This window comes from Ailuropoda melanoleuca, chromosome 16 (assembly GCF_002007445.2).
Source record: "Ailuropoda melanoleuca isolate Jingjing chromosome 16, ASM200744v2, whole genome shotgun sequence".
NCBI classification, from domain to species: Eukaryota; Metazoa; Chordata; class Mammalia; order Carnivora; family Ursidae; genus Ailuropoda; species Ailuropoda melanoleuca.
Window position 1 is genome coordinate 82,945,899 of NC_048233.1, and position 25,906 is coordinate 82,971,804.

Genomic DNA, 25,906 nt, shown 5'->3' on the forward strand with positions numbered 1-25,906 from the left:
GTAATAATAATAATAATAGCAATTCCCTCATGACATTGTTGTGAAGATGGAATGAAATTGTTGCAGATAAGACCTGGCTCAGTGGCTGGCCCCTCACCCCCTTTCCATTTGAATACTGTTCAGTCTCCTGCAATGCTTAAATGTTTTCAGAATGATGTGTGACAGGCTCTTTGGGGAAAGTGGTGAACCAGACATGTGCTCTGCCCTTGTGGCCCCCAGTCTAGGGATGGAGACTGACTCTGTGGATAGTGCTAAACGGGCTGCTGGGCACAAACGTGGGACAGGCTTCCTGATGGAAGGCTTCCCTGCCACTTTCTATCACATCATAGCACTTTGGATAGCTTCTCATTAAGTGCTTGTTTATCGTCCGTCCCTCCCCTCTGGAATGTCAGTTCTGTGATAAAGGAGTCCTTGTCCACCTTGTCTGGAACAGTTCCTAGCATAAGGTAGGGGCTGGTAAATATTTGTGGGATAAAGTAAAGTGTATCAGTAAGCGGAGGCCTGGAAATAGGAGTCGATGTGAAAGAGGAAGCCTAGGTAAGTGAAAAGTGTTCTGGGTACAGCATAAGATACAAAGAAGCAAAAGGCTTGGGGGTGGGGAGGATCAGAGAGCCAGGAAGAAGGTGTGGAGTAAGTAGAGATGAGGCTGGAGATTGACATCCAGGAATTGGGATTTTGTCTTAAACAGTGGGGAGCCATTGAAGGTTTTTTTTTTTTTTTTAAGATTTTATTTATTTATCTGAGAGCGAGAGACAGAGATAGCGAGAGAGACAGCACAAGCAGGGAGGAGAGGGAGAAGCCGGCTCCCCGCGGAGCAGGGAGCCGGATGCGGGGCTCGATCCGGGGCTCGATCCGAGGATCGTGAAATCATGACCTGAGCCGAAGGCAGATGCTTAATCGACTGAGCCACCCAGACCACTGAAGGTTTTTTAAGTAGGTGTATGACTTGGTTAGATTTATGTTTAAAAAAGAAGGAAAGAAGGGAGGGAGCCAGGAAGGAAAGAAGAAAGGAAGGGGATGAGACGCCTGCTGCTACTGCGTGGAGACTGGAATTGGAAAGGGTAACATTAATAAGAGTTCAATTACAAGGTTAGTGTCAGGCGTTGGTTCCGGCCAGAAATAACGCAGGCCTGGCGGTGAAGGAGGATTTCTGAATAGAGAGATTTAAGAATGTGAATGGAGGGAGGAGTCAAGAATGCCGTCTCGTTTCTGGCTTATGTGATTGGGTGGCTCTAGATGTCACTCAAGAAGATAGGCCGCGCTGGAGGCGGGGCATAACTAAAAGAAAGGCCCCCCCCCCCCATGCCCCGCCCGTCGGTGGTGGGATGGCGTCGATTGGCTCTTTTGAGGAACGCGCCAAAAACTGACGGGGGAGAGCAGGAGGTGTGTCCTTGCGTCATTTCCGGGAGACTTCCGGGACGCCTTTTCCCGGCCTCCCCGACGCCGGAATTTCCGGCTGGCACCTCCATTTTGACTTCCTGACCTTGGGCTTTTGCTGGCCACACTGTCTGTAGTCTTTACGTGCGGTCATGTCTTTGCCGACGGTGCAGCTGTTGAGGGGCCTGACAGGTCTCACCCGGAGGCTCCCCGTGCAGCGTGCCCAGATCCATTCCAAGCCTCCGCGGGAGGAGCTCGGGACCATGGTGAGGAGTGGGGCGGGAAGGGCACAGAAGATGCGGCGGGCCAGACTGCGGTCCTACGGCGAGTTCGGGGCTGGCCGGTCTGGCGCGCTGGACCTCGGCGGCCCTGAGAGTGCCCTGCACCTCGCGGCCCGCAGCCTAGCGGGGGGCGGCAGTGCTGGCTTGGGCGTGTCTGGAGGGCGCGAACGAGAGGGACAGTGCCCGGGCATCAGTCGGGGCCCAGTCAACCCCAGGATCTCGGGTCAGATCCTGCCAGTCCCATTCCTGTCGCTTACACGTTGTGCAGCCTCGAGCCCTTAGCCCTCTTCCTAAGCCTGTTTTCTCATCGGTTCATGGGGGGGGGGCGACGATTGACTGTCAGCGACAATAATGGTTGTTGCCGCTGTTCGTGATTAGGGAAGGTGGGTCTTGGTAATTTCCAGAAATGTGGGAGAGTTTAACGCCTAATGACTTTCACCTGTTTGGCGCTTTTATGCATTTGCCTCCACGGCCGAACTCGGCCTTGAATGCCAGTCGTGAGAATCCAAGTCAGCCGGCCCCAGTTAGGAGCAGAGCCTGAAGAGCGCTGTGATTGAGGAAATGGTGGTGCTCCTAATTGCAGCTGGCATCTGCTGAGTGCCTCCTGCGTGCTGGGCACTCCCAAGGCTGCTGCACTGGCCCCTGGGACCCTGAGGACAAAGGGCCGTCATCTCTAATTCGTGGGTGAGGGATCCGAAATTTAGGAGCACTGTATTCACTCGTCAGAATTCAAACCTTCAGTAGCAAAGAAGTAATTTGAGCTCCAGTCTAACTCCCAAGTTGGACTGTGATCTTAACTGCTCTCAGGAATATGGACGTGGCTGTGAAAAGTCTTTTACCCCAAGCCTCAAAGGTTGAATAGCAGTCCTGGAAAGGAGATGGGAAGAGAGGGGTTCTTTTGGTTTTTTTGTTTGCTTAAGATTTTATTTTTAAGTAATCTCTACACCCAGTGTGGGGCTCTAACTCACAACCCTGAGATCAGGAGCTGCATGCCCCACTGACTGAGCCAGCCAGGCGCCCCAAAAGGGGGGTTTTTAAGGCAAAGAAGGGGAGGTGCATTTTACCTTTTTACCTCCTCATCCAGTGCAAGGTTCCTGGATCCCAACAGACCAAGCAGGCTTAAATCCTCATTCCCGTCCCTTCACTTTGTCATCTCGTGGTGGATTTTTCTGTGGATCCTAACCCAGGCTGGTCCCCACCACCATATCTGACCCTTTACCTCAAGCCCTAGAGTGGGCCTTGGGGCTGCTGTGTCCCTCCTCTGGAGCCTGAATCCTGACTCCCCTGAAAAGGGCTTTCTGCTGCCTGGGGAGACTGCTCAGGCTATGGGAAGCCTGGGGGGAATCCTTATTCTGTGGGTTCCTTCTTTCTTGTGCTCTGTAGGATATCGCTGTTGGGCTCACCTCCTGCTTCCTGTGTTTCCTCCTGCCATCGGGCTGGGTCCTGTCACATCTGGAGAGCTACAAGAAGCGGGAGTGAAGGGGGCTGTCCTGTCCCTCACCCTATGACCCGACCACCCCTGGTCTCTTCCTGATCATGTCTGCTACATTCCTGGCCGGCCTCCCCCGGATCATGTCCTTCAGTTACAGTGACCTCTTCTGCAGTCATGACCTCTCAGTTTCTCCGTGGTGACGTCCTGGGACCACATATATTGGTTTATAAGGCTCTGCTTGGTAGGGCCCTCCTTGTAACAATAAAGTCTATTTAAACCTTGCTTCAGAAACTCATCGTGTCTTCGGCCTGGGCTCCTGCCTCCATACTTCGGCTGAGGATGGTGTTGGGCGGGGGTGTGGAGAAGAGGGCCTGGCCAGCCGCACGTCCCTGCTGGCTGGCTGTCCTGTGGTAGGTCGTGCATGCTCAGCTGTGCTTGCTGCCTGGCAGTGGTGCTTCCTTTGCATGCTTTCCTGTGTTTGAATGTCTTCTGGCTTTTTGGGGAAACAAATGCTGTTGTCACTGGGCAGCCTCTCTCGCTCATCCCATCGGGCTCCCTTGGTGGTGCCAAGCTCAGGGCCATGCTGTGGATGTGTCTGTGTCTGCCTTTCTCGCTGGGGCCGGCTCTGCAGCTGGAAGCCCTCTCTAGGGGGCCAGCCTCCCCTTTGCTCCTGGGTTGTGGGCTCCAACCATTTCTCAGGAGCTGCTGGTCCTTCCTAGATGGGGGGTGGGGCGGTTCATAATGTCTTGCTTTCTCGTGTCAGCCACGGGGCCCCTTTTAGTACTATATCCACAAATGCGTATGGACTGACTGGCTTCTGTGTGCTCCCTGCCTGCTTCCCTGCCTCCTCCCTTTCTTGGCTTGGGGCATTTGCTGCTCCTCCACTCCCAGGGCCCTTCCTTAGTGGTCCTGGGGAGGCTGGGGGTGTCTCCCTGGCGGGGATGATGCATGGGAAGTGCTCCACACTGAGCTGGATGTGGATGTGGATTCTGGAAAGAATGCTCAGAGCTGTTGGCCCCACCTTTGGAGGAGGACACAGCTCCGCTGGGGTGATAGGAGTGATTTCTGAACAGCTAGAAGTTCGGTGTCCCCTGTGGAGCTGAGGCGCTATGGTGTGGCTGCCTTTAGGCCCTGGGTGTCAGCACACATCCCCCAGCCCCTCTTCTGCAGGGCTTGTATTTCCTGGCTTCGGGTAACAGAAGCTGAAGGTGGATCCTGCCCTCCTTGCCTTGGTCTAGTCTTCCCTGGCCTTTTCGTGTGGCGTCTGCTGATGCCTGTTAGCCCGCATTTTGCCCATGGGTCCCAGTACCCAACTCCTGCGCGTGGCTGCTTCCCTGAGGGGTAGGGAGTTGGTCGCCTGCCTCCTAAAAGGCTTTCCTTCCACGCAAACCAGCCTTTGTGTCTGGGCCTAAAGGGACAGGGCCTAGAGTACCGGGAGGTTGTGCGGGTGGGCTGTTGGCCAGGGGAGAGGGGGAGCCCATGTAGGATCTGAAGGGTCAGGCAGGGTTAGCTGAGCAAGGGACATCCACCGGTCACCGGCAGGTACCTCAAGAGCCCTTTTCTCGGGGGAAGGGGCCTCTTGGCGCTGTCCTCCCAAACAACAGGGGGCTTCTGTCTCGCGCCTCACTCTGGGAGGCTCTCCTGCTCACGCTTCCTGAGCAGAGCGCTCCGAGCTGCTTGGCTCCTGGTTGGCTCAGGTTTGTTGTGGGCACAGAGGCGGCCGTGGAGCTGCCGTGAAACAAGAATGTGATACCAGAAGAGCGTTTCTGTGGTAACTCCACTGCCCCGCAAGGCTTCGTATTGGGTGTTCCCCATTTTTGTGCCCCTGGAGCCCAGAGGGACACAGCGGTCCCCCCGTCCCAGGATGACGACTCCAGCCCAAAGCTGTGCATCTCGAGCCACTGCTCAGGTTGGTGGGAAGCTGGTGCTCAGGGCAAGTCTTTCAGGGTCCTGGTCTGAGAAAGCGAGCCCATCAGCAACTCTGACTCTTTCTGTCCCCCAGCTTGCTGGGTCCTGCAGCACATGTGGGACTGGATGAGAGAGTACGGAGTGCAAATCACCTGTCATGCTTGAACCCCGTCCTCCCCTTTGTCCTCAGTGTGGCCACTAGGTTTGACATCTGGTCACCTTTCGGTGTCCCTATCTCATTCCTAACCAAATTGGGGCCCTGGGTCCATTCCCTGCAGAGAAAACAAGGCTCCTTGTACTCCCAGATAGTCTTTAATCAGTCGGTGCTGCGGGTGTCTGCCAGATCCCGAGTCTGGAGGCGTAGGTGTCTGTCCAGGAGTGCGCACGGGGCCCGGGGAGGCTGCAGTCATGGTAGGTGCTAGAATGTCAAGAAAAGTGTAAAGAGTCAGGAGGCCTGGGTTTGAGGCTTGGCTTGGCCATTTCTTACATGACCTTGAGCAAGTCATCGCCTCTCTGAGCCTCCATTTTTGTGATTGTGAAGTGACAGCGATGGGGCAGGCAGAATAACGCCCCCTCAGAGATGTCCATGGCCTCATCCTTGGACTTGGCAGATGTGATTCATGGTAAGCGTGTTGACGTGGAAGACGATCCGGTCGGCCCAGTGTAATCACCAGAGTCCTTACAGTGGACAAGAGGAGCGGGTGGGGAGTATCTCAGAGAGGCCCCCGAGACTGACTGCCCACGACTGCTGGCTTTGAAGATCGTGAAAATGGGCATGAGTTAAGAGATGCAGTGGCCTCTGGAGTCTGGGGACAGCCCTCAGTGTACAGCCAGCACGAACATGGGGACCTCAGGCCTACAGCTGCAGGGAACTGGCTCAGCCAACAGCCTGCATGAGTAGAAGCAGTTCTCAGACCTTCCCGAAGGGAACGCAGCCTGCAGATACCTTGATTTCAGTCTGGTGAAACCCACAGCAGAACTCTGACCTCAACAACTGTAAAATTATACATTCGTGTTGTTTTAAGCCAGTAGATTGCTGGTGATTTGTACGGCAGCAACAAGGAAACTCCTGCATTGTTCTCCCCGGGCTATGAGGCTCTCGGGAGGGGCCGGCTCAGGTGGATTGGATCTTCCGCAGACAGAAGTCAACTGGAATGTGAGACGTTTACAGAAGGACAGTGCCCCGGTGAGGAGTGAGGGTGTCGTGGGTCTGGGCGGAGGGCAGCGGGGGGCTGTCCCTTTGGCCATCTCCAGCCTTCCTCCGCTTGCTGTCTGCCTCAGGCGGCCTGGACCTGCAGGCGAGTATCAACCCAGCCAGCCTCCTCAAACTGTAGCCCCCGTTCAGCCTCACCAGCCTGGCCTCTGCACCAACAAAGCCTCTCTAGACCATGGTTTGGGAGCGGGCTGCCTGTGGACCATCTTGGGTTCCTGTGGCAAGAGCTTCCGAGGTTCACCTGGGGGCTGGCATGCCCCAACTCTTCCCGTCTGGGCGGATGCCTGACTCCCAAGCCTGCCCTGGGAAGGACTGCCAGGCCCTCGTCTTTGGCCTACTTTGAAGGCTTCTGGAAAGCTCTCTCCTGCAGCCTCCGTGCTGTTCGTAAACTCTTATCTCTGGGGCTGAGCTTTGAGTCTGAGTCCTGGTATGGAGTCTCTTTCCCTCCACCTCACAGAGTCCTTCAGACGAGGAAGTGGCGTGTGCCCACAGGGCTGCGAGGAGGCATTTGTCGTGTCAGTGCAATGGGCAGTGAAGCCCTCTGCTGCCTGCCCCCTTTGTGACTGTATTCAGTGGCAGTCGGAACCCAAGTGCTGGCGCTGTTTCATCGCAAGGCTTGAGGTCAGGGCCAGCAGTGCTGCAGTGTTCCTGGGGGGCAAATTGGAGGCAGAGGGAAACGCCTGGCGCTCTGCCAGTGACCCCTGACAAACGCGTAGTGGGATTTCAGATGCTTCAGGATAGAGAATCAAAACCCTAAAATGGTAAAAGTAATAGAAGCGATAGAATGAGGGTAAGAGAACAGTTATTAACTGCCAAATAAGTCAGCATACAGAAGATCAGGGCAAAAGTCGACCATGCTGGGCTGGATTAAGAGCCAAAGCCTAGGTTTTTTGTTTTTGTTTTTTAAAGATTTTATTTATTTAATTCTGAGAGAGCACGTGAGCACGAGCAGGGGGAGGGGCAGAGGCAGAGGGAGAAGCAGACGCCCTACTGAGCAGGGAGCCCCAAGCCAGCCTCAATCCCAGGACCCTGGGTTCAGGACCTGAGCCAAAGACTGACACTTAACCGACTGAGCCACCCAGGTGCCCCGTTTTTAAGATTTTATTTTTAAGTAATCTATACCCGACATGGGTCTCAAAGCTTCGACCCCAAGATCAAGAATCGTACCTTCCACCAACTGAGTCCACCAGTTGCCCCTCCTTCCCATTCTGCCTAAGAGCGGAAGGGCTGGGGAGCAGGTAGGAGAGAGGACCCTTGTTTACAGGTCCTCTTGTACATCAAAGGGACAGGTCTGTTTTTTAAGCCCAAGACCCCTGGGAGGGAGGTGTTCACTTAGTGTTCGCAGCCTGGCTGTGGCCCAGCACTGGGTCACAACTGGGATTCCTTCTCACCCGTCGGAGCTGCTGTGTTTCCTGTCCTGACTTCGTCCCAACGCCAGCTTCTGCTGTGTCCCTGCCTGCCTCATGGACTCCTAGTCGAAGTATGGGGGAGTGGAGGTGGTGTGGTCTTATAGCAGATTTCAAGATTTTGAAAAGCCAAATAGAAATCATGTTGCTGTCATCGACTATCTTAGCTTTTCATTTGGGATACTGACTGAAGATCTCACTAGCAGTCACCGATTTTGGTGTTAAAATTGGGAAAAGGGGGGCACCTGGGTGGCACAGCGGTTAAGCGTCTGCCTTCGGCTCAGGGCATGGTCCCGGTATTCTGGGATCGAGCCCCACATCAGGCTCCTCCGCTATGAGCCTGCTTCTTCCTCTCCCACTCCCCCTGCTTGTGTTCCCTCTCTCACTGGCTGTCTCTATCTCTGTCGAATAAATAAAAATCTTTTAAAAAAATAAATAAAATTGGGAAAAGGAACAAACAATTTGGTAAGCACAGATCCAAACAGGGTGGACCCTTTGCTTTCTTTTCTTTTTTTTTTTAATGAGTTTTATTTTATTTTAAAGGTTCTATTTATTTTTGTGAAAGACAGCAAGCACGAGCAGTGGGGAGGGGCAGAGGGAGAGGGAGAAGCAGACTCCCCTCTGAGCAGGGAGCCCTAAGTGGGGCTCCATCCCAGGACCCGGAGACAATGACCCAAGCCAAAGGCAGACACTCAACCAATTGAGCCGCTCAGGTGCCCTGACCCTTTGCTTTCTTGAGCTTAGAAGCAACCCCAAGGCTCACCGATCCAGTAAATAGTAATTTGGGATGTTGCTGGAATACAGCCTTGGCATTTGTAGTGTTTCTGTGAGAAGGCCGCTGTGGGCTGTGTGCTGAGCCCAGGCACCACCTGCACCTGCCCCAGGACAATATTCAGTCATATGCCACTCCTGTACTGTCACTAACTGAGGGGTCCCAGTGGGACTCAGGCACAGCTTCTGACTGGTGCTAAAACACTGTTGTCCTGTCATGAAGAAGTTGGGAAGCTGAGCCACAGACTGTAGCTCCTCTAAACAACAGCATCCCTAGCATCTAAGGCTTGCCGCCTTTTTCTTTTTTTTTTAAAGTAAACTCTATCCCCACTATGGGGCTTGAACTCACGACTCCAAAATCAAGAGTCGCATGTTCTACAGACTGAGCCGGCCAGGCCCCCCCGCCTTGCCACTTTTAAAACTTATTTTTGGATAATTCACAGGCAATTTTAATAGATGACACAGATCCCGTGTACCCTTTACCAGTTTTTCCCATTGGTAAACCCTGCAAAACGATAGTACAGCATACAGCGGAGTATTTGTACACAGTCAAGATACAGAACATTCCAGGGCACTTGGTTGGCTCAGGTAGAGCATGCAACTCTTGATCTCCAGGTGGAGAGTTCCATCCCCACCTTGGGGGTAGAGTTTACTTTAAAAAAAAAAAAAAAGGAAAGTGGGGCACCTGGCTGATCCAGCGGCTGGAGCGTGAGACTCTGGATCTCGGGGTTGTGAGTTTGAGCCCCACATCAGGTGCAGAGATTAAAAATAAAATCTTAAAAAATAATCTAGAACATCTCCATTTCCACCAGGATCCCTCCCGCATCCTTTTTATAATCGCATCCACTTCCCTCCAACCCCCACACTTAACCTCTGGCAACCACTAATCTGTTTTCCATTTTTATTAACTCAAAAAAGGTGGGGGGCGGCTGCTTTTCTTATAACCAGAAAGGCAGGGAGCCCAAAGTTAAGTCCCAAGACTTTGGCCTTGACCGTAAGGGACATGTTCTCCCCGCCAGAACAGGACACCAAAGTCCGCTCAGAAGCGAGGCCCCGTGGAACGGGGCGGTGATGTCCTGGGGCTCCTCTGTTAGCACGATTCCGTCTCCACCGCCAGGTTCTCCCTTACTGCAATCGTTGCCAGGAGTCCTGGGGTCCGCAGCAGCAATGCCGCCTCCGGTGATTTTAACCAAACCTTCCCACTCATCTCGGTAATACAATCAGCGCTTCAAACTCCAGCGAAGAGAAATCTGAATCGGCTCGGAGAGGCTCTTATCACAGGGAACTTTGAGAATTGGGAAGATTGAGCCCAGCGAGAGTGGGGGTGGAGGGTGGGCGGGGCGGCAGCCACACCTGACTGCCGGCCCCACAGGTGACGATGCCCGAGGGATGCCGTCGCTAGGGGCGTTGCTAAGGAGGGGCCACGAGGAGGGGCTCCCTTCCGGGAGGAAGGCAACTGCTAACCCGGAAGCGGTCAGCGGTGCGGCGCTGTTTAAAGATGGCGGCGGAGGAACCTCAGCAGCAGAAGCAGGAGCCGCTCGGCAGCGACTCCGAAGGTACTGACCCGGGAAGGGCCCTCCGGCCCGGCCTAGCAGGGGTGATGCCGGGTCGCCGGTTCCCGAGGAGGCTGGGGGCGGGGCCGCCGGCGGCGAAACGCACGGACGGCTCCTTCTTCCGCCGCCTCCCCTCCCCCTCACAATGGAAGGAGCCGCCGCTGCCGCGACCCCCGGCCGGCCGGGCCGGCGGGCGAGCGAGCGAGCGAGGGAGCGAGCGGGGCGGGTCCAGGCCCCGCGTCTTTCCCTTCGCGCGCGGCCGGGGCGGGGCCTGGGCCGTCCCGCCCCCTGCCCAGCCCCTCCGCGCTGGCCGCCCGGCTCCGGGGTCCGAGCCCTCCCGCCCCAGTCCTTGCAGTCAGGCCGGGGCCTATAGGCCGGGGCCTGGCCGCCCGCCTTCTCCAGAGCAGCCCGCGCCCGGTAGGGCGTCGAGTTTCGCCGGGCCGCGGAGCACAAAAGACTGGGCGGGCCGCTCGGGATGCCGCGGGCGGCCGGGGGTTGTGAGCGGCCGCGGTGTGTGCCCCTGAGGACTGCAGCCTTCGTTTCCGGTAGAGCCCCCTCTTCTGGCTTTGCAGCCCGTTTCCGCCTGCCTGGGCATTGTTTTCTTAGACCTCTGGAGGTGGACCTTTTAAAACGGTGCCGCCGTCTCCTTTTTCACCCATGGTTAGGCCGCGGGGACCGAGTAGGTCACTTGAGTGGGAGGGACAGCCCTGTTGCAGGGCGGTGTAAGGGATGGGTCAGGGCCCAGCTGAGGATCCGGGATGCTCAGGCTCAAAAGGATTGACCTTAAAAGTCATTCAGCACACCCCCCCCCCACCCGCACACTTGAGCCTGAATGCTGGGAGACGCAGGCCCCAGTAGAGACTTGCTCAGGATCACATAAGTTAAGAGCAAGCGAGGACCAGAATTAAGGTCTCCCGGCTCCTCACCCGTGGCTGTTGAGGGTGGGGTCCACAGGTTCACCGATGAACACTTAACAACAGGCCGTCAAGGTGCCACCTCTTCCTCTTGTCATTTCAGTGAGGGGAGAAAGGCGGTGGTATTAGCCCCGTGTTACAGCTGAGGAAAGGCCTCTGCAGTGAGGGAGCGGAGGAGAGAGATTGTGGTGAAGAGCTCCGGCTTTAGATTCGGCACACCAGGGTTAAGCACAGGTCTTCGCTAGTTACGGCCTTGGGCAGGTTACTTCACCTGTCTGCGTTTGTTGTCTGTAAAACGGGCATTAAGAAAACCCAGCACAGCAGAGGAGGAAGGGTGTGATCGAGTAAAGTGCAGGCTTACGGGAAGCTCTCCTCCAGCCCGGAACTCTGCCTCCTCATCTTACTTTCCCCAAGAGACCCTGCCTGGCCCCACAGCATTCTCAGGCTGCTGGGAATTGATGTTAGAAAGTGGGGGTCGGGGGGTGGTGTTAGAGCTGAATGAGTACACTTGGGGCAGGACACACCTTTGCCCCCTCATTTTAAAGATGAGAAAACTAGGGCCTGGGAGGGAAAGGACTTTGCCAAGATCACATCGTTGGGGTAGAGCAGAGTGTTGAACGCAAACTTGCAGAGTCCATGCCTGCTTTCCTGGTCCTGGCTGCTCTTGTCATTGGCCCATCTGCCTCGTGTGGAGATAGCTAGGGTCCACGGTAATCCTTGGCTTGCTTCCTTCTTCCAGGTGTTAACTGTCTTGCTTACGATGAAGCCATCATGGCTCAGCAGGACCGAATTCAGCAAGAGGTGAGGGGCTGTGGCCAGTGGCCCTGTTGTGGGGAAGCATAGCCTGGGCCTCAGGCCTATTGTTTATCTCTACTTTGGAAGTCTGCTCCTCTCCAAGCTGTGCTAGGTACTGGATGTCTTGCGGAGGGTTGGGGTGGGGCGGGGTGTCACTGTGCCACTGGGTAATTCCTCCAGCTCTCCTCCTCTAGCTTAGGTGCGGGTCGCTCCACCTGCGTGCCAGAGCGTGATGGATTTCTCCCCCCCTGCAGATTGCTGTGCAGAACCCTCTGGTCTCAGAGCGGCTGGAGCTTTCGGTCCTGTACAAGGAGTATGCTGAGGATGACAACATCTATCAACAGAAGATCAAGGTGGGAGCCTGGCTGAGGGGCAGGAAGAGCCCTGGGGGTAGGGGCAGGAGTGTGCCTGCTTCAGACCCGCTCCCTGCTGGCCTGGCCTCAGAGGGTAGCATTTTGGGGTAGCCCTCTGATTGCTGGTTCTCAGGTGTGCAGGTGTGGGAATCAAAAAGACCTTGGTTCATCTCCTGACTCTGCTGTCCAGCAGCTGTAGCTCGGCAGGTCTCTCCGTGTCTCCGAGCTGTGGGGTCCTCCGCTGTGAAGTCAGAATGAAGGAAGTAGCTGCCCACAGGGCGGGTGTTGAGGGAGATGATGCCGGTGGGGCCTGGAGCTGGCTGGGTAGGAACGGAGGTCTCCTGCTGCTCTCCCTGGGGCTGAGCGGCTGGGAGAGGATGGTCCTGGCAGGAGCACGCCCTGCTGCCTGCCTCTGGGATCTTTGTGGAGGGATAGGCAGCAGTGGGGCAAAGGGACTAGTGCAAGGCCTGGCTCTCGCACAGCCTGAGGTGAGACCCTTAACCTCTCGCTCTGTTTGGGAGCCGGGACAGTAGGTGTGTGTAAATAGTAGCCAGTGGGCACAGCCCGGGAGCTTAGTAAATGTTATTTCCCTGCCACCCTCACCCCCAAGATCAGAGATTCTTAGAGGCTTCCACCTGAAAGGAATGGCCTTTGGGGTTATCCATATTAGGGGGCGGGGGGGGGTAGGTGATGGAAGGCGGCTGGTTAGGTGGTGTCAGGGCACCACAGTTCTACCAGCCGCAGGGAGCAGAAGGCCCTAGGGCGAATAGGAGTGTCTGTGTCTGTCACTCCATTGTTTCCAGATCGTTTCTCCAAAACAAGCCAGAAATAATGATTTTGATATGAGTCTCTGGACTTCCAACAGTAGGCAGCTAATTCAAATGTAAAATGTTGTGTGGTCCAAACAGCACAGGTGCAGGCCAGAACCAGCGGTGTGTAGCCTGCGGTCTACTCTGACCCTCTGTTCAGAGTGTTTGTGATTTACCCTGGAGGACTGTGCGGAGAGGAAGGCGCTGGCTTTGTGGCCTGATGGACCTGCGTTCACGTTCTGCCTTCACTTCCGGCTGTGTGATTTTCGGCAAGGCGCTGACTTTCTTGGAGCCTCTGTTGTTGTTCCCGCTGAGTCCTTCAGCAAATGCTCGAGTGTCCACTGTGTGCTGTCTGTGCAGGAGTCTGCCTTAGTGCCCCCAGCACCCCTACTCTGCTGGGCCTCCGCCTGCCTCCGCCCTGGCAGGATCCGAAGCCTGGCCAGCAGAGTGCAAGCACACTGGGTGACTGTGCTGCTCTCTGAGGGTTTAGCTTAGTGACACCAGCCGTCCGCGAAGGGCCTGGCGCAGGCTCCGTGCTCGGAATGATTCTAGTAGCTTTTCCAATAGTTGCAATGGTTTGGGCCCTCCGAAGGCTTCGTGTGCTGTGATTGACCGTTTGTGAGCACGTGCTGTGGGCCAGGCGCTGTTTCAGGTACCGGGGGCAGCGTGAGGAGCGCAGCCGACACGCTCCTGCCCCCGTGAGACTTGTGTCCCAGTGGGAAGACAGGATCAGGCGCAGGTGCCTCAGGGGTAGACGGCAGGAGCCGGTAAGTGCTCTGCGGAAAAGTAAAGCAGGGAGAGAGGGAGTGGGAGGACCGCCGGAAGGCCTTGCTGAGAGGGTGGCGTTGGAGTGACAGACAAGGCCGCAGGGGAGCAGGCTGTGGGCGCCGGGCGGCGTGGGGCAGGCTGAGGCCGGGGTGCGGCGCCTGGGGGTTTGAGGCGGCCGGGGTGGCTGGAGCAGGCGGGGGCAGCAGGAAAGGCTGGGAGATGGGCATGTGGCCAGGGAGAGAGGAGTGTTAGCAGGTTTCTCTGGTTCCTTTGGCTGCTGGGGCAGGGACACCTGGGAGGAGGCCTGGAGGAGGGAGCGCCAGGGACCAGAGTGCCGGAGGGTAGCGAGAAGCCAAGGAGAGGAGACTGGGTGGATGGAGCCCTTTGGGTCTGCGTTGGATTGGAGGGGGGTGGAGACAGAGGTTTTGGCTTGAACAGCTGAGGGGCCGCACTTTGCAGTTGCCCGAGGGGTGGGCTGTGAGGAGAGGGTGCCTGTGGGGGTCAGGACGTGCCCATCGGGCCGGACAGCTCAGACGGGACAGGCACGCGAGGCACTAGGATGCGAGTCAAACGGGAGTTGAGGGCGAAGAGTTACATTTGGGGCCGTTGGAATCCCAGGAGCAGTGGTGGTAAGGGAGTGAGCATAGTTGACCCCCGGAAGCTGTCCCACGCCTGAGCGGGGTGGTGCCCTTCCCACGGCAGCTACCGTGCATGGGGGCGTGGCATGCAGGTGGCACGTGGTGTCTGAGGAAGGGCGCTGTGTGGTTTGGTGGCGGCCCTGACCTTCACAGGTTGAAAGGACGAGGAGGACACAGCGAGGCCAGGACCTGCGAGCTGTGTGAAGGACAGTAGGGACGAGGAGGGGGTGGGGTGGATGGGCTCGCGTGGCGGGGGGTGTCCCCCTCCCCCCCCCATGGTGAATGCTGCAGAGTGGCCGCTCTGGGGAGGAGTGGACTTGGCCCTTCGATTGAGGAAAAGCAGGCGAGGCCTTGACTCGAGGGAAGGCCTGCTTGGGTCAAGTTGTTAGAGGAGAGGTGGAGACTGAGTGCAGACGACATCCAGAGCAGTTTCGTTGTAAAGGAGAGAAATTGGGTGGTAGCTGGAAAGGAGTTCCTGTGAAGCAGAGAATTTCTTTTCTTTACGCAGGAACTAGCCTCATGTTTGTATGCTGATGAGTCTAAACCAGTGGGGAGAGAAAACTTGATGATGAGGAGGGAGCGGGAGGCTTTCTCGAACAATGTCCTTGAGCCCAAGGGAGGGGACAGGCTCTGAGGTGGACCAGAGGGGCGGCCCGGTGGCAGCCTCAGCCCCTCCAGGGAGCAGGAGAGAAGGCTGCATCAGGTGTGCTGGCCGGGGCTTGGGGGTCCTCGGTGAACGTCCTCAGGAGGGAAGCAAGGTCACTGGGAAGGTGGGCAGGGGGGAAAGAGAGCGCAGCATGCAGGAGATGGGCCAGGGGCAGGAGGGCTGCTGGCTCGCAGCACTGGGCCCCACGCGTGTGGGGAGGCTGGACAGACGGGGGGCAACAACATCGTGTGAGGGGAGGAAAGCAGAGTTGGACCAGAGCAGGGGCCCGTGAGCGGGCAGGGCATGGTGTAGGAGACCGGGGAGACGTTCACAAGCGGGGACTGCAGTGTGGAGCCCAGCCCTGCACCCCCATCCGAATTTGTTTGCCCTGGACTCACATGGTTTGAAGGACTGCTCTCTGGAAAAGCTGTATTGGACCAGCACAGATTCATTTGCCCGTTTTTAGGAAGAAACAGCCCCGCAGGCCCAGCAGCATGGCATGCCCCGGGGCTGGTGACGACGCGGTGCCCCCAGCAGCCAGTGTGCACCTAAGTCCCAGTGTCCTGAGGCTGCTGGGGCTCCGGCCAGCGGGTTACAAAGTGACTCCCATGACTGGAGTCAGCGGCCACGAATGGCAGGTGGCTGCTGGGAGCTCCGTTGTCCCCGCTGTGGTGTGACCTCTGTTGGGGGCGGGGGGGGCGGTGCCCTTGGCCCACCCTGGTTCTGGCCTGATGTTGACAGGCATGGGGGTGGGGCGGGCGGGGGCTGCCTCTTTGCAGGACCTCCACAAAAAGTACTCGTACATCCGCAAGACCAGGCCCGACGGAAACTGCTTCTACCGAGCTTTCGGATTCTCGCACTTGGAGGCGCTGCTGGATGACAGCAAGGAATTACAGCGGTGAGGCCGGGGGCGCCTGGGCACGGCGGGAGCTTCCAGGAGGGCCACGGGGGGCTCCCGCACTCAGGGCTCCCTCCCGCTCTTGGGGACTAGCCGGTGCAGCCCCGGCTAAGGCCCGATGCTGGCCAGGCTCCCCATCCAGTGTTCTGTTTGGAGCTGGGGGTCGGGGCCTCCTGCGTTGGCCAGTCCCCCAGTTCTGGGCCGGCCTCTCTGCTGCCCGGCGAGCCCACGCCGGCCTGCCTTGCCCTCCCACCCGCAGGTTTAAGGCCGTGTCTGCCAAGAGCAAAGAGGACCTGGTGTCCCAGGGCTTCACCGAGTTCACAATCGAGGATTTCCACAACACGGTGAGCCCAGCTGCCTCTCCCCCCGCCCCCCTCTCGGCCAGGGTGGAGGTGGGGTGGCCTGGCCGTGGCTGACCCGTCTCCTCCGTCGTGCCGTCTGTCCCCGTGGGTGGCAGTTCATGGACCTGATCGAGCAGGTGGAGAAGCAGACCTCCGTGGCCGACCTGCTGGCCTCCTTCAACGACCAGAGCACGTCGGACTACCTGGTGGTCTACCTGCGGCTGCTCACGTCGGGCTACCTGCAGCGGGAGAGCAAGTTCTTCGAGCACTTCATCGAGGGGGGGCGGACGGTCAAGGAGTTCTGTCAGCAGGTGCTGCCCCCCTTCTCTCTCGCCTCGGGTGGGGAACGCGGGGGGTGGGGCGCGGACCCCGGGCCCTGACCACCCCCCCCCACGCCCCCCATGCCTGTGCCGCAGGAGGTGGAGCCCATGTGCAAGGAGAGCGACCACATTCACATCATCGCGCTGGCCCAGGCCCTCAGCGTCTCCATCCAGGTGGAGTACATGGACCGCGGCGAGGGCGGTACCACCAACCCGCACATCTTCCCCGAGGGCTCCGAGCCCAAGGTGTACCTCCTCTATCGGCCTGGACACTACGACATCCTCTACAAATAGGGCCGGCCCCGGCCCGCCGCTGCCCTGCCTGCCCTCCCCTCTGCCAGGAGCTAGACATGTACAGAGGTTTTTTTGTGGTTGTAAATGGTCATATTTCCCCCCCCCCGCCCCCCCCCCCCAGGTCACGCAACCTTCCACATTTTATTAAAGGGGATGCTGGTGGTGAGCCGCGTGTGTGCGTGTCCCTGCTCTGCTGCTGCCTGCCTGGCTGCTATGTGTCTGGCTGTCCCCCTGCCCCCCCCCACCCCCCAGGTGGGTTCTTGTTGGCCTTCCACCTGTCTACACCCAAGCTTCCCCACCAGGAGCAGTTTTGAGGGGGCTAGGCCTCCTGGGGACCCCTCCTGGTTACCTGTTTCCTTCCTCCAGGCACCCATCCCCCTTCCCTCCTTAGCTGGACCAGGGGCTTCCACGAGAATCTTGGAGGTTCCTTGGGGACTTGCCCAGGGACCTAGGACTGCCCAGGCTTCAAGCTGCTCCCTCCTAGGCCCTGACTCCACCTTGCTGCCCTGGTCAGGGCCCCAGACCTGAGCTGCCTGCCCTCCCAGCCGGGGTCTGCATGGTCCAGTCCCGGGTGGAGACGGTGGACACTACTGTGGGGCCTGGCTCAGGGCAGGTGGAGGAGCTGGGGCCCCCCAGTGTTCCCCCAACCTGGTCGGGGAGGAGCAGCCTTCAAGCCTGTGCTTGGTCCATGGTCCCGAGGTCTAGGAGGGGCTTTGCCAGGCCACCCTTCCTCCCCCACCCCTCCCCCTGCCTTTGCCTGCTTTGCACCCCCTCTGCTTGGGCCACCGTGTCTCTGCATTGCCTTCCTTTTTGCCTTTACCTCTTTTCTTTCCCCACCCCAGCACATGTGGGGTCTTGGCCCCCAGGCTGTGAGCTCCTTGGGGGCAGGCCCTCAATAAATGTGAAGTGCTGCTGCCCACCTCTGCCGTCTGGCCCGTGCCTCCACCCGCCCGGCTCGCCAAGCGCTCTCGCCAGCCCCCCGTCAGCCGAGGCCCCTGTCCGCGCCTCCGGGCTGCCACCTCTTTCCCCGGCCAGCACTCGGACAGTAGGCGCTGTGACAAGGGTGGTCTTTATTAGGAGGCGCCTGAGCGGCAGGGGGCTGAGGGAAAGAATGGGGTGCCCAGGCCCAGCTGCAGGCTTCGGGGACCTCTTAGAGCTGGGAGCGAGGTCCAGTAGGCCCAGGTGAGTCTGTGGGCAGAGAAGAACAGTCAGGGAGTGTGGGCCGTGAGCCTCCCCGAGCCTCCCAGGCTGCCCTCTTGGCTCTCCTGCATGGGGGTGAGCGGGGGGCGGGGTGAGCTCGTGTGTTAGTGGGCAGGTTAGTGGACAGCCACATGGCGGGGCCAGGCCCTGCTTACCAGTCCTGGGCAGAGTGGGCGGCGGGGGCCGTCAGGCTGGAAGGCAGAGGACAGTGAGAGCCTGCCCTTGGGTGGATGAGGGAGAGGGGCAGGGGCTGACCCGGCGCTGGGCGGGCGGGCGTGGCGTGGGGGAGGCTACTCACCCGCTGGGAAGTAGTGGGGGAGCCGCTGCAGGTAGACGCTTTCGTCCTTCTCCAGGAACACACAGATGATGAGCCGGTCCACCTGCAACAGGGTCTGCTTAGCCTGGGAGGGGGGCCACCCACGCCCTAGCTGCCTTGTCTTATCACTGCCCCCACGTGTGCAGGTTTTCACCTGCCTTGCTCTTGGGGGGGGCCCAAAGACCCTTCACAGAAGGGGTTCACGGCGTGCACTCCACCGCACTGGGCTCAGGAGCTTAAACCGGTCCCGAGGGAAGGGGAGGGGAATGCATCGAGGGCTGGTCCGCGGAGCCAAGGGGCGCCCCCCCCAGCTGATTCCCCTTGACTGCGCCCAGGACTCACCTTGTCCTTGTGTTGCTCCAGCCACTCGCGCAGCGCGGCCAACACTACCTCCGCCGCCGCCTCACTGGGGTAGCCTGGGGACCCGGCGGGGCGGGAGTGAGGCCGGGGCTCTGGCCCGCCCCCTCACCACCCCGGGACCCGCCCAACTCCACCCACCCGGCTCTGCCCCACCCACCTCCCCCCCCGCCGCCCAGTCTGGGCCCACTCACTTTCTGGCCTGGCACCGCCCCCTTCCAGGCACCGCCCCCCTCACGCCCCCCGCCCCAACTCACCAAACACGCCGGTGGAGATGCAGGGGAATGCCTGGGGCCGGCGCGGGAGGTGAGAGGGAATTGGGGACAGCGTCACTCTCCGCCCGCCTTCGGGGGGGCCTTCCTCCCCCAGTTCCAGCCCACCCCCACCCGGTGCGCTGCCCCCCTCACCGCGGAGCGGAGCCGATGCTCCAGCAGCAGGTCGAGGCTGCTCAGGTAGCAGCTGCGGAGCTCGGCAGCCTGGCTGGCGCTGGGCTCTCCGTGCGCGATGGGTCCCACCGTGTGGATGACATCTACGGGAGGCGACGGGGTCAGACCGGCCGGGGTCTCCCAGGGGTCAGAGGCTGTCTCCCCCTGCCGGCCTCGGCCCTGGAGGGGACAAGAAACAGGCCCTCTCCCCAAGTTCTGAGAGTCTCCGGGGAGGACCCCACCCATGTGGGGGCTCAGGTGTGCCCTCAAGCTCAAAGGTGCGTCTCCATAGAGACAGGCAGGTCCGCGCTGGTCCCCACATCTGTAGGTACCCGGCTGAGACGTGGGGTGGAGTGGGTGAGCGAAGGCACGGCCCCCTCAGCTCCTCCCCTCCCCGGCTCCACGCATTCCCCTCCGGCCACGCGCTTCCCAGTACGTGCGAGGAGGGGCCGGCACTAAAGGTTAAGAAGTGACCCCTGAGGAGGCCTCCAGCAATTCCGTGGGGGCTGCTCCTCTACCCGCACAATTACACAAGGTGCCCTACTGCGCCCCACAGGAGTTGGGGGTGGTCGGGACTCACACTTGGCCGGCAGCCGGTAGCCGCCGGTGATCTTGGCCTTGCCGGTCTCGCAGCTTTGCAGGGTCCGGCACTCGTCGGTGAGCAGGGGTCCGGCGGCCCGGTGGATGCAGCCGTCCACTGCAGGGCAGGGGGCAGGGGGCAATGAACCGTGGGGCTCCCCGCGTCACGCCTGAGTCCGTTTTACAGAGGAGAAGGCGGAGGCCCAAACACAGAATACTCCCAATCCCCTCGGCTGTGCCAGGGCTCACCCGGCACCGCGCCTCCTCCCGCGGCCTCCAGCCGCTCGCAATAGCCACCGCCCCCACGTGTTCCACACTGGAGAAGCCAAGGAAGGGCGGAGGCGGGCGGCAGCGGGCCCCGGCGGGCAGCGGCGCAGGGTGGCCGGCAGGGGGCGCGCCCTGCCCACCCTGCTCGTCCCCCGCCGTGCGGCAGGTGCGCGCGCGGGGCGGGGGCCTCCCCCTGCCGGAGTGGCTCGGGTCGTCGGGGTCCGCGGCGGCAGGAACCGCCACTCTAGCCTGGCCAAGGGGAAGGTCGCCCTCCCGGCTCTGGCCCGGACGCACCGCGGGGACCGGGAGCGCCGACAGGCACCGCGCATCCCATCCCAAGGCGAGGCCCCTCCGGCCGCGGCAAACTCTAGCACCCACTTTACAGATGCAGAAACTGGGGTCACCCAATTACAAGTGGCAGGTGCGGTCCAGGCCTGGAGCCTGGGTCCTCCAGCGCCGTCCGTGCACCATGCGGGGAGGTGGACGGGGCCGCGGATCCGGGGCGCGCAGGTGGATCCGGGCGCGCGCCCCTGCTCGTTAGCCAGCTGCCTCGTTAGCGCCTCCGGCTTAATTGGGGCGGGCCTGGGCTTGTTTATCTGAGGGAGGCTCCGGGGCCCCCCGGCAGCGACCCTGGGGACGCGGGCCCAGATAAACACCTCGGGCACGGCGGGAGGCACGGAGGAGACGTTCCTTCAGCCCGATCTCAGCCAGGCGCCAGAGCCCGTCCTAGTGGCCCTGGCGGGAAAGGCGGGGCTGGGGCTCGGCTCTCGTTGGCTGCCCCAGGGGGCCCCACTCGCAAGCCCGTTCCCCTGAGAGTCCACTGCCTCATCTGGGAAAAGCGACAGTGACCCCTCAGGGGTTGGCACGCTGGCTGGAAGAACGTGACCCACCTCTGGCAGCTCCCTAGCACGCTGGCTGGAAGAACGTGACCCACCTCTGGCAGCTCCCTAGCCCCGATGGCCCCGCAGGCCCGTGCAGGAGCTCCTTGGGCAGCGGTCACAAGGCCCAACCGCAGGAAGGAACCCCCATGTCTCCATTTTGCAGACGCGCAAACCAAGGCCCTTCCTCCGTCATCGTATCGCAGCCCCACCCCCAGTGTCTTGGCACAGGTCCAGGGACACCAGCTGGACCACCCCCTCTTTCTTCTCTTTTCTTCTGTGCCCTGTGGGGCCCAATTAAACCTAATTTTGTGACTTCTCTTGGAGCTGGTACCAGGCGATCTCCCAGCGCATCCGGGGGTGGGAAGCATGGGGTAGAGGAGTTGGGGGAACCCTGCGAGGGGCTCTAGGTTGGGTCCCGTACCCTCCTCTCCTGTGCAGGGGGAGGGTAAGGGCAACCCTGGCCCATGGGAGGGGGCGGAGAGCGGGACACAAGGCAGGGTCCCTGAGCTATCTGTCCAGGGGGCGCTCAGCCTGCAGTACAGTGTCCCTGCACAGTGGGGTCGGTTCTGGGTGAGGTGCCAGGTGACCACCGGGTGACGTGTGCAACAGCAGGGACTGGGGAGCTGGGCGGCCTGGGTTCAAGTCCTGGCTCACAGACATTGGCCTGGAGCGTATCACTTAACCTCTCTGGACCTCAACTACCCCATCTGTAAAATGGGGTAATAGTAGACCTCCATCTCACAGGGCTTTTGGAAGGATTAAAGGAATTAATTTCTGTAAGGTGCTTAAGCCAGTGCTTGGCCTGGGTGAAGGGGATGTGCGGGTGTCCAGGCGGGGCTGAGCACGTTTGGGGCATACGGGGCTAAGCACAGGAGTGGGTCTGCGACCGCGCTCCCTGGGGCCTCCCGGCCCCACCCCGGTGGTGTCAGCCACTTGGCACCCGGATGCCTGCCATCTCCTGGTGCCGTCCACCCTGCAGGTGACCTTGGCCTGCCGTGGACGCTGCGCGGAAGTGGAGCTCAGCGAGCTCTGTGTTTCAGGGACTTAATGTTTCCTGCAGAGGTGGACAGGCCTGCAGCCAGGCCCTTGGGGCTGACCTGGGGGCACGAGGGGGAGGAGGGAATCCATGCTCGCAGAAGCCTTGGGCCGGAGCACCCCCGGCCTCATCCAGGACAGGGCCACGGCTCAGTGACTGCCATGCAAATGCCAGGCAGAGATGAGGGAAAAGGCCCTGGGCCCCAGTCCCGCCCCACCCTCTCCCCAACAAGCTGGAGCACAGACTCGCCCCCTCCTGCCTGGCCCCCTCCCCGTCCACACACCAGCCTGGTTGCTGTACCATCCCCACGGGCCAGAGGGGACCCACAGCCTGCTGTCCAAAGGGCCACTCCTGCCCTGTCTCTCCTTGTGAACTGCAGCTCCCCCGGCTCTGCTTCCTCGGCCCTGTCCTGGCTCTTACGTGGGGGGAAGCTGAACCCTAGAGCCTTCAGGAGGTGGCTTCCTGGGGTCCCATCCAAGGGAGATGTCCCTCCTCCCTCCTCTCCACCTGACCCTGGGGCTGCCTGGTGGGAGGGTGATGACCCCAATTCATACCAGTTCACCTTTGATCCCCTCCCCGGGACCTTTAGCCACATCCGAACAAATCTCAAGCCTCCAACTCAACCCCTGTTCCATCCCAAGTCAGCAGAAAACCTGGGGTCCCTCCTGGGCAGACAGACCCATCTGCGGGGGGGTGTGTGTGGCGCCTTCCTCAGAGGTCTATCGGCAGGGTCCAGAACGCCCCTTCCCCGCAAGCCTGCCCTAAGGGCCGCTCTGCCTCCTCCCTCAGCGCCCGCCTGCTCCCGCTCCAGGCTCTGCGCTCTGGCTCCTGAGTTCCAGGCCACACAGCCTATTCCGGAAGCCCTGCGGTGCTCAGCAGGTCCCATCCCCCCTCGTGGGTCCTCCCAGCCACCCTAGGAGTGCTACCATTCCCCCAGCTTTATAGGAGACACTGAGGCACAAAGACGGAAACCTTGCCCAGGGTCACACAGCTGGACGGCTCTGCTTCCTTTAGGACCACAGAAGGCTTTCTCTCCCCCCCACAAGCTCCCTCCCATCCTGGCTGGCTGGCTCCTCGCCCAAACCCCCAAACTTGGCCTGCTATCTGCACAACCCTGTTCCCTGCAGCAGGGCTCCTGTCCCTCTCTTCATGTCAACACATTACCTTCCTGACAGAGGGACTTTGGGGACTCTGGTTGCCCCATGGTCTGGGGTCCCTTATCCCATATAACTGTTCAGCGCCCCCCCTGCCCCCTCTGTCCAGCAGATGACCACTAGCCCCCCTCTGTCCAGCAAGGCTGCCTTGGAGACCTTCCACCTGCCTCCGGGACCTCTTCTGTCCCCGCCTGAGCACATCAGATGCTGTTCCTGCGGGGGAGGGGGGGCCTGTCTGTCCCCCGCCAGCTCCGACCCTGCCTCTCCACCCTGCTTCCAGGCTCTTTCCCTAGGCGAGGAGCTCAGCCGCAGGGCTCACCGCAGCCCTCCCATGTCCCCCCCACTCCCCTACCCCGTCCTGGTGCAGCCTCTACACCTGCAAGGGGACTGGGGCCTCAGCTCACACCCCACCCCTTCTTAGGAGGTTGGGGGGCGTCGGGAGGCCAGGGGAGAGGGCAGGGGCTGGAGCCAGGCCCTCCCGGAGCCCACCGAGGCAGAAGGACGGCAGGCTCCCGATGGGGCCCTTTGCCAAGGCGCTTAGGAGATGTTGGCCGCTATTAGGGTGCTGTAATATTCATGAAGGGAAGATTAGATATTTAAATTTATTCAGCAATAAATGTGTCTCAGTGGGGGAGCATTCCTCATGCTAAACAAACAAGTGAGCAGGGGCTAATTAATTATTTACAGGAACATGAGGCTGCCTGTGGCCTGGGGGAGAGGGGGGCAGCTGTGTCCCTGCCAGGGGGCAAGAGGCGCCAGGCCCTGGGCCGGCCCCCCCACTCCTCCATTCCCCTCCACTGCCCTGTGGGTCTGGCCCCCTGTGTGCCCCCTTCTGGGATTTCTTTTCCCCGAAATCCCGCCTACAAGCCTGCTGGTGGCTTTGGGCAAGTCACTTCCCCTCCCTGTGCCTCTCTTTCCCTTTCTACAGGTAACGGCACCTCCCGCCCCATCTGGTGCGAGCATTCGGTGAGAGACTGACAAAGTGCCCTGCACTTCAACACGCGGTCCCCGTGTCACCCGCTTTCCATGGGGACACCAAGGCCCTGGAGGCAGAAGGCTGCTCGGCCCGGCCGGCTCTCGGGGGCCTCCTGTGCCCAAGGGACAGACAGGCTGCCGGGTAGAGATGTCACCGAGAAAAGCCTGGGCAGAGAAGGCTGGGTTGGCAGAGAAGGCTGGGGTGGAGAGGGGGAGCTTGAGGCCCAAGGGGGCTGGGGGAGGGGCACCTCTCTTGAGTGCAGGAAGGCACCTGGGCCTGGGCCCTAGGGACCACTCCCCACCCACACATCGCCCCCCGCAGGTCCCAGGGCTGGGAGTCCAGCCTGAGGAGAGGCCCCCCCCACTCCAGCTGCCCAGGTCCAGCCTGCAGCGATCCCAGCCTGCAGAGGTCCCCAGGGCCAGGGCTGAGAGGGGCCAGGCCCCGCTGGGTGGCTGGGGAAACTGAGTCCCCAAGAGGGTACCAGCAGGGTCGGGGCAGATGCCTCCAAACCCCAGACTCTGAGGAGGACAAGCCCAGCCATGAAGCCTGGAGAAACGACCCACCCCAGGGGCCTTGTGCCCCCTCCTCCCTCTGTCTGCCCTACACTCTCCCTCTTAGTCTCTGGCCTCCTCCCAGGCCCTGGCTGGGCCTCGGGAGCCACGACCCCATGGGAAGCCCCATTGCTAGAACCTCCTAGGCCTCTGCCCACGCCCGCACGCACCGGATCAACAAACCGGCTAGCCCCAGCTCGGTGAGGCTTGGCCTACCAAGGGAGACAGAGCCCACCTTCGCCAGACCCCGCCCTCGCGGCGCCAAGGCGGGTAGGCACCCCCGGGAGAAGATGGATGGACAACAGCTCCTCAACGTGATGTGAAATTCATTGTGGGCTGAGATCAACTCCTTAAATGGGGATTTGAAAACATTAGGGCTTCATCCTGTACACAATGGCAGCGCCTCATTCATCACGCGAAAATCACTCCCGTTATTAAAACCCCCCTGGCAGCTGCAGGAAGGGGCCTGGTGGCATCTTGCCCGCCGAGGGTGGGGTGCGGGCCCCAGGGGCCTGCTGGGCCTCCGCTAGAGTCCCCCTGTCCCTCCCACCTGTGCAGGGCTGGGGTGGGGAGCACCGTTCGCTCCAGGGACCTGGTGCCTCAGTGTTGTCATCTGCAAAATGGAGCCATTAATGGTAACCCCACCCCCACCCCCCGGCGCTGTGGTGAGGGCACCAGGGTCCTGCAGGAGAGGCTCTAGGAGGCCTGGCTCCACGAGCGCTGCTCAGTAGAGTTCCCTGCGGCCCACACCACCAACGCCAGCGCCCTTTGGGCGAGGACGGGGACGCCCAGGGCCTTTTCTTGGGGAGGACACATCACTCCCTTGCTCCAAAAACCTCCCACGGCTCCCATGACTCCATGAAATAAAACCCTCCACCCCGAGTGAGGCTGGGGTTCCCTCCAGCCTCCCCCTGCGATGACCGATGGGCCTCTGTGGTCTCTCCCACCTGCCCAACTGGGGGAGGGGGCCTGCCAGGTGCCGATGGTGCAGGGAGGGGACCCGGGGCTCTATCTCACTGCAGGCCATGGAATGGGAGAAAACGGACAAGAGGGAAAGGAGGTGGGAGCTGGCTGGCCCTGTGTGCAGTTGGGAAGGCTTCCCTAAGGAAGTGGCATCTGATCAGAGCCCCTAGCAATGAGAAAAACTGGCTTCGGGAAGCTAGGAGAGGAGGGCTCAGGCAGGGGCCTGCCACAGGGAGAGTCCAGGGTGGGGTGAGGGCAAGGGGGAGTGGGAGGTGGGGGAAGGGAGAGGGGAGGGCTGTATCTGCAGGGCTGGTGGAAGAAGCTAGAACTGCTTCTGTCGCTGCCTTGGGAAGTTTGAGCAGGGGTGGTGTGGCCCGGGACAGCTTCTGGGTGTACCTGCGGGGGGGGGGCGCTTTGCTGTTCCCCATCGAATGCTCCTCCCCTGTCTGCTCAGCTCAGGCCAAAACCACCCCCCGCCCCGCCC

General features: G+C 60.3%; 3 protein-coding genes across 6 annotated transcripts in view; 2 read left to right on the top strand and 1 right to left on the bottom strand.

Annotated features, from left to right (window-relative positions):
- The first annotated feature begins 1,448 nt into the window (after positions 1-1,448).
- Positions 1,449-3,372, top strand: LOC100475627 (cytochrome c oxidase subunit 8A, mitochondrial). Its single transcript, XM_002916674.4, has 2 exons — positions 1,449-1,643; positions 3,042-3,372. Exons 1-2 carry the CDS (start codon positions 1,530-1,532, stop codon positions 3,135-3,137), a joined length of 210 nt encoding a protein of 69 aa, XP_002916720.2. The 5' UTR covers positions 1,449-1,529; the 3' UTR covers positions 3,138-3,372.
- Positions 3,373-9,793: 6,421 nt separating this feature from the next.
- OTUB1 (OTU deubiquitinase, ubiquitin aldehyde binding 1) lies at positions 9,794-17,641 on the top strand. 2 transcript variants are annotated; one of them, XM_034646246.1, is made up of 7 exons: positions 9,794-9,944; positions 11,595-11,656; positions 11,905-12,003; positions 15,644-15,762; positions 16,022-16,106; positions 16,220-16,414; positions 16,520-17,641. In XM_034646246.1, the coding sequence occupies exons 1-7, from the start codon at positions 9,887-9,889 to the stop codon at positions 16,715-16,717; spliced, it is 816 nt and encodes a 271-aa protein (XP_034502137.1). In that variant the 5' UTR covers positions 9,794-9,886; the 3' UTR covers positions 16,718-17,641. The 2 variants fall into 2 exon arrangements, with proteins under 2 accessions (XP_034502137.1, XP_011219935.2); XM_011221633.3 differs by lacking the exon at positions 9,794-9,944 and adding an exon at positions 10,311-10,486.
- A 126-nt stretch (positions 17,642-17,767) lies between these two features.
- MACROD1 (mono-ADP ribosylhydrolase 1) overlaps positions 17,768-25,906 on the bottom strand; it is a 151,389-nt gene continuing 143,250 nt past the window's right edge. For 2 of the 3 annotated variants that reach the window (XM_034646244.1, XM_034646243.1), the window contains 6 exons: positions 19,596-19,712; positions 18,998-19,119; positions 18,848-18,878; positions 18,576-18,649; positions 18,216-18,297; positions 17,775-17,905 (listed from right to left, as the gene is read on the bottom strand). In XM_034646244.1, coding sequence (XP_034502135.1) covers positions 17,868-17,905; positions 18,216-18,297; positions 18,576-18,649; positions 18,848-18,878; positions 18,998-19,119; positions 19,596-19,712 — 464 coding nt within the window. In that variant the 3' untranslated portion in view covers positions 17,775-17,867. Of the gene's footprint in view, positions 17,906-18,072; positions 18,109-18,215; positions 18,298-18,575; positions 18,650-18,847; positions 18,879-18,997; positions 19,120-19,595; positions 19,713-25,906 lie in introns of all 3 variants that reach the window. The other variant, XM_034646245.1, reaches the window with a different exon arrangement.